The 12,400-nt window shown below is 42.0% G+C and overlaps 1 protein-coding gene across 1 annotated transcript; it reads right to left on the minus strand.

Moving 5' to 3' along the window:
- Positions 1 to 5,255: 5,255 nt before the first annotated feature.
- LOC111231526 (5,6-dihydroxyindole-2-carboxylic acid oxidase-like) lies at positions 5,256 to 10,939 on the minus strand. Its single transcript, XM_022758654.1, has 9 exons — positions 10,894 to 10,939; positions 9,686 to 10,044; positions 9,287 to 9,395; positions 8,366 to 8,579; positions 7,756 to 7,960; positions 6,284 to 6,451; positions 5,831 to 6,010; positions 5,593 to 5,739; positions 5,256 to 5,500 (listed from the first exon to the last, which is right to left on the minus strand). The coding sequence occupies exons 1-9, from the start codon at positions 10,905 to 10,907 to the stop codon at positions 5,295 to 5,297; spliced, it is 1,602 nt and encodes a 533-aa protein (XP_022614375.1). The 5' UTR covers positions 10,908 to 10,939; the 3' UTR covers positions 5,256 to 5,294.
- Between the last annotated feature and the right edge of the window lie 1,461 nt (positions 10,940 to 12,400).

A 12,400-nucleotide genomic window follows, 5' to 3' on the forward strand; every position in this document is an offset into this window, starting at 1 on the left:
TAATACTGAGTAGGATAAGCCCATGGATATCACATTGTTTGACTTCCAAAGCCCTCAGATGCAGATCAGGAAGAAGAATTTGAGAAAATCTGAGATTCGTGAACTGTTAAACAAGAACATCTGGGCCTTAAGTCACGTTTTTAAGGACATATATATATGTATATATATATGTCCTTATATATATATATAAACTTTTTTTGCATATTTTTCATCATTTTGTTCATTTTTCATCATTTTTTTCCAAACCAGTGGACTGCATTTTTCCTTGGAGATGTTTTATTGTCGTGGTTACGCTTTTTGTCTTTAGTTCTCGTTCTTTCTCTCCGTCTTTGTCAAACATGAATACGTAATGAGGATCACTCAGGTTTAGTCAAGGTGCTAGGAAGAAGTGTGTGTCATACAGTATATCATGGAATGACAGGGCACCACTAAATCACAGAGTAGGGATTAGAGTGACGACAGGAGAGGAGAGGATAGGATAGGAGACGAGAGGAGAGGAGGATTAGTTAGTACAACATCTCGGAGAAAGCAAAAGAAATCAGTCTTAATTGGTTTACAACCTGAGTGAGGGACAAACCAAGAGAGACTGAAATTGTGCCTTTTTTATTTTATTTTTATTTCATTTTATCTTATTTTTCTTAAATTCACAGAACTTTCCCTTTAATTACTGGAGTTACTGGTGACAACTTGACAAACAATACATTTGCACACAAATGTCTCATTTAGGAAATAGGAGGCATCTAGGGAGATCCTGTCTGGAGCCTCCGCATTAATCAAAGCCATCTGTTCACATTGCAAGCTTTATTGAAACCCAGCCATCACAGTCTGGTTTATCCTTCTCCAGATGAACAATTGCCTGCCTAAAGGCTGGCGTGAAGAGGGTTTTAAGATGGAGAAATTGCACAGTGCTTTTTGTGCATTTAACGCGGATGTTTCTGACAATATAATGATTCTTCCTTTGTGAAAAATAAAACTATCATATCTGCTACTCATTTGGCATCTTAAAGCAAATTTACATATTTATTAATATTATATTTTTATCATTTGAGCTTGGATTGTGGATTTCCATACAGCTCTTGTGGGGGTAGCAGGGGGCAGATGCGGTAACATCTCCCTTTCTTCTCTTTCATTAAGCAAGAAAACTGATCTGCTGGTTTTCACAGCCAGGCTCAAATTCCCTTTTCCTCAAACATTTATGAGGAATGTGCCAGCAGGCCACATGCAACGGTACCTTTTCCACCCCATGGCCCTTCTTACCCTCTTTTCCATCATGTAAAAAAAACTACAGCAGGGCCTAGATACTGTGGCTGCAAAACTGCGATGCATTTTCATGCAGTTGAAAATAAACATGACTTTCATGAGAGCACACTTGAAAAGAAAAGCACTAATGATCCTCTCCCTCCGGAGGGTAGCAGTGGCCAAATGATTGTTCTATGTGTGACTGTCACATCTATCCATATTAATAAATCCACAGGATTGTGTCTTTAGCAGTCAGTGTAACCTGCTGGTACAGAGAGAACAGCCAACTGATGGTGGGTCCAAAAAAATCTCTTCTTCTTCGCCATCCATTTCCCTCTGAGTCTTTTTCAGGATACTAGCCTGCACTGCGAAAATGCCAATCCTAAGTAATTCAATCCAGTGCTGAGTCTTAAAATTTTGCTCTCTTTAAAGCACGATAAAAATATCCCAACCAGGAGATTCACTGTAACTACTGAATATACTTTATAGTAAATTGCAGCTGCCACTTTAGGTGTCACCATTTCCATACCATGCCCCAATACTGAGTCTAGGTTGTCACAAGCAAATGAGCTGGACTGATGGGAAATATTTCATACAGAGGCATGCATGCCTATGTCACGCCATTTTATTCAGTAGCATCGCCTGAAGCAAGAAATAATTAGGTACCGTCATGCAGTTATGGCAGAGAAGCACAGCATCGCACGCTGTATAATCTGGTTATGAGTTTTAAAATCACTCTGTCTTATTAAAACAAGAATTTGACAGTCAAGTAATTTCAGTCTTTTCAAATTCAGATTTCTAGGACTTTTCTCTCCTTTATCCAACTATGCTTTAGGCATAGCTGTAGCCACACATTAAAAAAAATCATTTTGAAGATAAGTGAATTTGTTTCTATTCATTTGTATTTTTTTCCTTGTTTGATTCATTCATTTCTTGCGCAATGAATTCTTAATTCATTAAGAAAAAAAAACCACTTGAATGTCTCATGATTTCTTCACATGTTGGTCTAAAAGCCACTTTCTTATTGTTCTTTACTTGATGCTGTTAAATGGTTCTATTTGTTAATTTTCATAGCTGCAAATTTAAGACACTAAATCTAAAAAATACTGAAAATCCACTTTGTGTATCTTTAAATGATTAGTTGGTGCTGCTATTATCTCTGCTGTTATTATCACACAAATTATTACACCCATAAGTACCACCAATTTTATTATCATTATTACCAGTATATACTTGTGTTTCCCCCCCAGACGGGCGCCTACCCTGAGTCCAGTTCTGTCTGAGGTCCCTTCCTCTTAAAAGGGAGTTTTTCCTCTGCACTGTCTCCAGGTGCTTGCTCATGGTGAGAACTGTTGGGTTTCACTCTATAATATTGTAAGGTCTTGACCTTACTCTGTAAAGTGCCTTGCCTTGAGATAATGTTTGGCAATGAAATAAAAATGAACTGAATTGAAGAAAAGTTAAACTGCTCCTCAACCCCCAAAATCCCCAGAAAGAGATAAACGTAGGAGAACACAGCCTCAGTGACATCAGTGGTAGGCTTGCTAAAACCCTTCCTTTAACTTTCCACAAATGGATCATAAATGGGCAGTGCAAGCAGCGCTTTGGTTATGTGTGTAGGTCAAAATTTCTAAGAGGAGGAAACGAGCGTGTTGTTTCCATATATAGTCTATGGTTTTTTCCTTGCAGATGAAAAGGTCATAACAAGACATAGGAAGCACTTATCTGTGATGCATTTTGCAGTTCAGTACCTGCATTAGGAAATGACTAACATCGGTTTTGGTGAAGCCATGGCAAGTTTTCATATTAATAATGTAAAACGAAAGTGGCCAGTTTAGTCAGAAACACGTGCAGAACAAAATGTCACTGACCATGAACTGAAGTCCTCACTAACAGTTCAGTGAAATCAGGCCTACTCAGACCTAGAGCCCTTGTAGAAATGGTGCTAAACAAGTAGGGATTATCTCGTTGGCCTCCGACCTCTAGGGGGCGTCCAAACTCCCACCAACTGTGGCCTCAATTTTCTTTTAATGAAATCATAAAAAATAATTTTGTGTGTGCGTGTGTATGTTGAAATACGAACCAATGAATGCAGAGTTACTTTGGTTGCAAAAAAATATATATGATCGGTTTGCTGGAAGTGTCTGTATCATGCGTTATTATGACGATGACGAAGGAGGTCAGAGGTCAGGTGGTGACCGTGGGAATTTAGCGGTAGATCCGGCTGGTCGCCGCAAAAATGTTTCTTAAAACAAAATAGAAAACAAACGTTAGAGCAGTGGGGCAGCAAATAGAAACGGAAAAAAGAAAAGTACTCAGAGAAAAGGAAGTTCGGTCAAAGATAGTATCTATCTCGGCTTTTTTTTTTCGAGAAGTCGGCTACTCGGCTTGCTAGCATTAGCAACGCGCCTGGGTAGGACGATGCTAACTCTGCAGAGGACTACAGTAACGCGGCAGCAGTTAATGTTAGCTCAGCTGAACACCGGAGAGCCACAGCCCTGCGACATACACCTGTCCAACTTCCCCATCCTGATCTCCGCCTTAATATAACACTGGCTCTGACGGAGCTCGTCAGAGAGCTGGACTTAAATGGTGGAGTGGAGGAGTTTTCGAGGAAAAACGTCATATAAGGTAGGTTTTCTCTCACATTATTATTCTTTACTGGCCTATATCCTATTTGTATACATTCTTCTTGTGTTTATACAATGAGAAGTAGTTGACATTGGTTGGTTTTGGACACATTTGACTGTTGTGTCATTGCGTCTCTAAACCAGGATGGTTGATATGGTGGAAAGCCCGTATGATACAGGTTACATATATTATTTGTTCTAGGTTTACCTAAGCTGTCTGTGTGTGTGTGTGTGTGTGTGTGTGTGTGTGTGTGTGTGTGTGTGTTATGGAAGAATCTGAATTATACAACTGTACCGGTTGGAAGTGGGGCAGTATGTGCTTGTGTATGCCATGCAGACATTGTAGGCCAATACGGTGATATTGTTGCTTCTGGCTCAGGAAAGTATTGTTGCAATCATGTGGTGTAAATCCTGTTTGGTAGAATATGTCTACAGGTTTTGACATAGTCATTCAGGTTGTGATCATAGGCTGTAGCCTGTCAGTGTTAATCCTGTATAAACTACAGGTATTTTCAACAGATAGTAGCTTCTGCTGAGAATCTGTAATTGAAAACCTGGGATTGCAAACGTGAGGAGAGCGGATTGGGGGCGAGGGGCCCCCAAGATTTTGTGCCTAGGGGCCTCTCCATTCTTAACCTGGGCCTGCTTCTGAGTGTGGACAGTGTATGCAGCAGCTTTATGGTAACTGTCATAGTTAATGGTGTATCCTATCGTGTTGTTATTTCATCAAGATCATCATGTAAGATTATTGTGGAAAAAACAAATAACTTATTAATTGAATCATGTTGCAGTAACATTTTGTATCCACATGAGGGCAGTGTGTGTGCTGTTATGAACATATGGAAATTTGCATGGACTTGATCTGACTCATCGGTTAGAGGTAACATACAAGTGGTGTGTTTTGCTTGTTAGCCTGAGGCTTCAGACAAGCAAATTTGCTCCTGCAGCAAAAGGCCTCTAGTATTAAGATCTGTCTGTGGTCTGTTCATACAGTTACAGCATATAATTCACTCTTATCTGCATGAATATAGAAGCATCATGATTCATGTAGCTGGGAGCTGAGGAAATGAAAGTGAAAGGGAGAAATTATCTTTTAGAGTATAAGATCATGTCAAGAGTCATCACTGAATTTAAATATCCAGTACAGTTAAAAAGGCCAGTAAATGAATACTTGTATCTTCTTGCCGATTCACTATAAACTGAGCTGCTCTAGGCTGTCAGACATCTTGATCTGTTCCTCTATATGTGTCAAACAAAAACTCAGGCAGCCCCGCAGTTTATAGTAAATATGATCACACTGACACAGGGTCTGGGTTTGAAACCAGTTCACCTTTATTAAAAGAAGTGGGAGTATTTAAAAAAAAAAAAAAAAAAAAAAAAGTTAAACAAACGCAAATGTTAAGGCCTCTCTAGAAAGGCATAGATTTAGACAACAGACTGTGATTTGTCCAACCTCCGGTCGTCTTCTGAGTAGCGTCGGAAAGTTTCTCCGAGCAGTGGCTCCAAGGCCTCAGCTGAGCGGTAGGAACGGGCGCGTACAGCACAGGCGATGACACCGCCCACCACTGCCAGCACCAGCACTGCCGCAACAATAGCTATTGTGATGATCTCAGACAGGGTGTAGGCACGAGCTATGGAAAAAGAAGGGGATGTCAATTGAGGTATTTGGGTGTGACTATTTTGGTGAGTGTATGTGCGTGTGTCAGTGTGTGCTGCAACTCACATGGCCACTGGACCTCATAGGAGTATCCTAGATTTTCTGGGGCAGAGACAAACATCTCGGCATTGGTGACAGGGGGCCAAAAAGGAACCATGTTGAACCTGCGGTTATGTCCAATCGGTGCGTTCTCCTCAGGGTACACTATTTCACCTGCAAGATGAGACAAATAGGTTTACCCATCTATTTATCCTTCAGAGTGAGTCACGTTTCTGTATCTGCACCTAGTTCAGTCTGTGAATACCTGGTTGGTGCCTGCGGAGCCACTCGTCAAAGACTGCATCGGTGAAGGTGTGCAGCAGGACAAAGATGGGATCATTGGGTGACAGGTGAGTCTGTCCACCTGTCCCGTTGAGGAAGAGGTGGGCGAGGTTGTGGAGGCTGCGGATCACCGGGTCGTACATCCCCTGTGGGGCGCTGTAGCCTAGAAAAAACAGAACAACAAAGCCATTAAATGAAAGCACTGATTTACCAAAATTAGGAGCAACAAATGCTGTATTGGAGCTAACCATATGTGCGTGTGGGTGGAGGATCTAGTTTGTGTGTATGTTTCAGGCATTGTGTTTTGTATCTGTGCAGTCACGCAGCACTTCAGCAGCTCTGTACTTGTGAGCTGAGACTTGAATAGCCCCCTTTGGTTGATGGGAGGATGTTAAGTGTTGCTTTGATTCTGACCCCTTGAAGCATGACTGCGCACCTTCAATGGTGTTCCTGAAGCTCTCAGAGGAGGTTGAGTAGTAAGGAGGAGTGTCGAACGTGTTGAGCTCCAGACAGTCCAACACATCCTGGGGCTGCGGCAGCCTCTGCACCATGGGCCGTGCCACGTTGCCGGCTGGGTTCCTCCTGATGGGACTGGTTTCCGTGTCTGGGTGATAAAGACAGAACCAGAGCTGGTATTATCTAACTGACGACAAATATAATTACCTCTGCACCCAGACAGAGGATAACTTCAACAGTGACTTTTTTTTTTTTTTGGTTAGTGGGGCATTGAGATTGTGTTTCAGATTTAGGCCAGTGGTCCCCACAGAAATGGAAAGAAACATGATTAGAAATGTTGTATTATTTAACCACTTTCTAATTCTATGTGGGAGACTAGACTAGTTTAATCAGCCTTAAACATGACAGGATGGCAGTTTTCTATTTTAATTATTCACTAAAAGTCAACAGTAGTGAGTGGGAGCTTTGTGACTGAACAGAAGTTTTTTGGGTTTTTTTTCTCTCCTGCATGCGTGATCTCTTTTTTTTTGTGCTTTCTCTCCTACACACACACGCATGGGCACATAAACAGAAGGCTACATAACTGAGTTGTCTGTCTGTTTGAAGACTATTCCCTTAGATCAAAGGAACCAGAAGACTGCTAGATTCCTGTCTTCAACAAGCACATGCACATGAGCGCACCCCCCCCCCCCCCAACCCATTTAAGGTGATGTTGCTTGTTGACGCAGGAAATACCAGGCCTGTCGTGACTCTCCAAGGGGATTAATGAGACAGATCACTCGCACGTTGGCCACTCACATGTTCTACCTGTTACTGAATTTCCTCAGCCGTTTTCCTTATGCATATGCAAGTTATTCCAAACGGAGGACCTTTCATGTTTTTGTAGTAGAGCGGATTGACATTCTTAATTATTCCACAATTCCACATGAAAAGAAAATACTGTATGAATGTGTTTTATTTGAAAACAGAAGGAAATGTAGTGATTTAGGGTAGTAATCTGGTGCCACTGTGGAATAAGAGCCAATCCCTGCAAATCTGATCACCTAAAGTCTATCTTACCACAGTGTTACACAGAGTTCTCTTATTCCACTCTAAACCTCCTGACCCATTGGGAATTAACACTTGAAAAACTACAGTATGTACTGATTTCTGCTGTAGAGAAATTAGGGTCACTAAATCAGAAAATGTTTCAAAATCCAGGGTTTTAAGAAGCACGCAGTAACTCAGAAGGCAGTGTTTAACAAGTAGAGTAGTTTCAACCAAACTAATATCGAGCAATATCTAATGCAGCACAACAGCTGTGTGGTATTATTTATAGCAGCTTATGTTCTACATGCTCTCTTTATGAGCTCTTTGCCCTCTTTTCTGATGCAGCCGAGACTATGTTGTATATCAGCACCGCTCTCTTGCAGAGTTGAGATATAGTGTGTGTGTTTCTGCGACTGTGCTCACTGTTGCAGATGGTGCCCAAAGAGTCGTAGTCATCCACACTCTCACAGATGACCCTCCACTGGGAGAACACGGAGTTAGAGCTGATCGAGTTCATATCAAAGGTGCTCCTGGCTCCCAGCAGGTCGTCAGTGCAGATGTCGCACTCGCTGCCTCCGATGGCAAAGTTCCAGTAGGGCAGGGCGAAGGTGGGGTCACCCAGCATGTCCTGCACAGATGGAATAATAGATGGAAGAAGGCAGGTGTTAGTGGCTGGATTGACTGATACGTGTGTGTGTGTGTGTGTGTGTTTGTGTTTGTGTGTGTGTAAAGAGACATTTCTAGCTCCTTCTCACTTTCTTTGCGCTTTAAATCCCATATTTTTTTTCACCACTTGTCACTTTTTCATACCATTTTTCTCCCACTTTCCACCTCAGTATATTTCTCTCTTACCTCTCTGTCTGTTCTCCTCCCTCCCTGCTCCCCATTCTCCTCTAGGATAGCTTTCCGCTCCATCTCTTCAGATCCCCAAACTCTTTCCTTTCCTCTTCACTTCCTTCATCAGCCCAAAAGCCTCCTCTCCTTCCCTCTTTTTCTTTCCACCGTCCCCCTCCTTTCCCTTCTCTGTACTCACCTGCATGTCTCTCTCCAGTTGCAGCAGATGAAAACGGTGCCAGGTGACAAAACCCGGGCCCTCGTGGGAGAAGTCTACGCCTCCAAAACTGGTCTGGCCTGGCCCCAGGTAGGTTTTACTGACAGAGAAGTAGTGGCTCCAAACAAAGTAGTTGTAAATGGTGATGTTCTCAAACTGGGGCGTGTTGCCATCAGGCCCAAACACCTCCTGGTACCTAAAGAGGAATGGAAGACATGTCACCTTGTTTATTTTGCCTCCACACTGCTCTTAGATGTCCTTGTAATAACATCCATTGATTTGAGAGGATATATGCTTTTAGGTGAATTACAAATTGGTAGACACTATGTACATTTTATTTCTGCATGAAGTTGCCTGGGGGGACTGTAGCTAAAAACCTGGGCGTGGCTATTAATACAGGAAAAATGTAATTTTTTGACTAGGAGGTTAAAAGGGCTTCTGAGAACTACTTCAAAAATTAATCTACTACAACCCTCAGCTGATTTGGAAGGAGGTTATTCACAGATTTATGTGCTGTTACTCAGAAGACTATAAATCCCCTTACTCCCGGCTAAACTGATAATTTGCTCTTCTACCTGCAGCTTAAAAAGAAAGCTGCCATGAGAAATTTTCATGATTTTAACTGATAATTTTCAAAACACAGCATGGGTTCACCCATAGCTATATTACTGAGCTTTCAACTGCCAGATTCAGCTAGACTGAGCCTGCGGGTCCTCGGGCAAAGCTCGGCTGTTTGTTCCTCAGTCGTGATTCAAGAGCAAAGACTGGCTGAGTGAAGATCAATCCCCCTTTGAAATTAGGTCGTTAAATCAATTTTTAAGTATTCTTTAGCATTTTTTAAAATTACAATTAACACTATACAGAATAGTTGGAATTATGTAACTGTTAAAAATGCTTAGATACCGTCTTGTACAGATGACCAGGTCAGGGTGGACAGTCCTCTTAGCTCGGTCTAGAGCGTTCACAAATGCCTGCTTCTCAGATGTGCTCATCTGCATGATATTCCTCCTCACTGGAGTGAGGTTAATGGAGTAGATGAAGACAGGAAGGCAGGGAGAGTGAGAATATGGGGTTGTTGAGGTGTGGGGAACGAAGGAACAGGGAAGAGAGGAAAATGTTATTAAAAATTAACAGACATTTCTTTTGGCGTACAATAAATGTAGCCTTCATTCCTTTGGCTGATGTATTTTCCTACGTTTTTGAAACCCACTGAGATCTTTAAGGGTGCAGTCGGAGATATACTTTTTAGGACTGAATTTTTAGGTCGCCAGTGCTGAGTTTAGACAGCATTCATTCTCTTACCCACAGAGATCCTCTGATCACAGTTTGGTCCAGTTAACCCATGTCGGCATTGCCCACAGTTATAGCCACTGAAATTCCCATTACACTGGCACGTGCGGTTGAAAAATCTCAGCGGCCACCTCTCTCTGTCATCTCGGCCAGCATAAGGGTACTGGGGTCCGTGGCGGCGGTTGTCTGCTGCGATGGACACACACTGACCCCTTCCTGTGCTGGAACCACATTCGTCCCCTGCCGCCCCTGGAATGGACGGGCAGCACTGGCCGCTCCGCAGCCCCTCTGGGGTAATGCACTCCCGGGGGAACTGGGCCAGCGTTAGGGTGACACCTAGGGTCACCACCAGGAGACCCGCTCTCCACATGCTATCAAAATCCAGAAATAAGGAAGGTGAAAGAAGGGAGTTAATTTTAGGGAGATGAATAGGTTAGGAATTTTAGAAACACATAGAGAAAGTAGACACATTTTACATGTTGAGAATTATTGTTTTACATCCATCCATCCATCCACCCATCTTTTTCTAAACCACTTATCATGTTCAGGGTTGTAGGGGCTGGAGCCTATCCCAGCACACATTTGGTAAGATCAAGACAAAAAAAAAATTTGAATACAGCCAGTTTTCTTAACATTATTCTGAAACTTCTTACACGCCCCTGCAGGCAGTACGAGTCATTATTCATAATTCACAAAGCCATTAGCTTTCAACTCTTACAAGTTCAGAAAAGCTTTCAACAATAGATGGCAAGAAATGGTTTGCTTCAACCATTTTTGTAGTTAGATTTGCTTGTCTTTTGAAGCCTGTTGATTAGGGACGAATGAGAGGAGACTAATAATTTGTCAGGAGCTGTTATTTTACAGCAGAATGGTGATAACAACCACCCAAGTAAAGTTACCAATTAAAAAAAAACAAAAAACTGAATTTTGCATGTTGCACTTCTGCAGAGATGCAGCGTATTATAAATGATTGAATGCAGTGCCTTTGTTAGGAATATAATAATACTCAGCCAGTGCAACATTGGTTGTTTTGTGGGAATCTGTTTTATATCATCTCAAATAAAACTAATTTTGCCAATAGCTGAACTGTACAATAGCCCGATGCTCACTTTGAGATTGTAAATGGTACTGAAGCAGCTACTCACACTGTGAGTTGCAAGACTCATTGTATTCTGCAGTGCATTCTGTGAAAAAGCATCAGTGTAATGTGTTGCCCCTACCTCTGACTGTGCATGCTGCTCCTCTCTGTCTGCAGAACTGTATCCCCCCAAGAGTCGGCCCATTCCCCTCTCCTGGCTTAAATAGCTATCGAGCGCATGACCAGACCTCTCTGGAGCTTGTGTAAGCACCCACACACACATGCATACACACACACACACGCACACACACACACACACACACACACACACACACACGTGCGTGCACATGCACAGTGCACAGTACACAGTACACATGGATACACTTGAGGGTTCAAGCGCTTTCTCAAACACTCATTCACATGCCTTGTGATCATAACCCAAATGACGCCAGTCTGTGTGGTCACTCACACAATAAAAGACTTGACTGTGAGATAGCATTCATGCTGAAGTCATACTTGAGTGAATTTACTCACTGTCAGCCAAGTAAAAACATGGTAATAGTTTATCTGTGGAGGCAGACAGGTGTCTGGGGGAAAATTCTTGATAATTTGTACACACAAATTAGTCATTTGTTCCCTATAATTACTTAATTTGGGTGCTTAAATTAGCAAACATTTACACCGTACCCTGCAGAGCAACTAGAGGAAAATCCATACTGGGAGGCAAAAGGAAAGCACACATTCAATATTATCATTTTAATTTGGTACTTTCAAATCACAAATGATGATACAAAGGTCAGGAGTTATGTGGAATAAAAATCAAATCAAGTTTTAAACGTCATCTCAGTAATTAAAAATCTATTTTTTTTCTTGTAGGCTAATGTTGTACATTTTAATGAGACTGTGCAGATGTGGCACTCTATGGTTCTGTCAGAGCACAGTGAATAAATCGTACCGAACTGCTGATAAAATGGGAAAATTGTTCATGCCCGCTGCCCCTTTTTTACATGGTTTTTAACAGCTTTGTTCAGCTTCACTGATGTGGTCAGTATGAAAAACATTTCTTAACAAGCTCATTCTAGTCTAAAGAGTGTACAGACATCAAACTAGATTCATAACACTTTTTTATCACATTTACACTCACATACATGCACAGAGAATTTTTGCTTCCACACATTCACAGATGCCAAATGTGTTACAGTATCTCTTTCTTTCAATTTCCACATATACTCGCACAGACATACAGTCATAAACATCAAATACAAATGTGTTACATATACAGTAGTTATTACAGTCGGACTCCAAGGCAGTCTGTGTTGGATTAGGGTTTGAGACAGGATGATTCACTGGATGTCAGGGTAAATTAGGATTGGGTGCAGGGGTGAAGAGTGGCTTTTTGGGTGTTATTTGATACAGTAGGAATACACAAACAGTTGGACCCCCTAGAGAATGGAAGTCCTGAGGTCTTGTGAGGAGTCTGGTCCTGGTCCAGTGTTGGCCAATTCCTCTGTGGAGCTGGGCGGGAGGTCTGACATGGCTTTTGCATGTTCCTCTTCATGCTTCTCTTTGTTTTGGGCCAGAGTTGAAGCCACATCAGATGGGTCAAGTGCTGCTATCCTGGTAGAGAGGACAGTAGGTCAGTTGGCAGA

The sequence above is a fragment of the Seriola dumerili genome, unplaced genomic scaffold (assembly GCF_002260705.1).
Source record: "Seriola dumerili isolate Sdu_G_001 unplaced genomic scaffold, Sdu_1.0 BDQW01000302.1, whole genome shotgun sequence".
In the NCBI taxonomy this organism is placed as follows: Eukaryota; Metazoa; Chordata; class Actinopteri; order Carangiformes; family Carangidae; genus Seriola; species Seriola dumerili.

Bases quoted from the DNA above. Each gene is read 5' to 3' on its own strand.
- LOC111231526 (XM_022758654.1), bottom strand. The intron at 8,580-9,286 runs GTATCTAAGCAT...ATTCCTCTTTAG, and splicing joins CTGGTCATCTGTACAAGACG to GTACCAGGAGGTGTTTGGGC. The intron at 6,452-7,755 runs GTGAGCACAGTC...TTTATCACCCAG, and splicing joins TTTGGGCACCATCTGCAACA to ACACGGAAACCAGTCCCATC.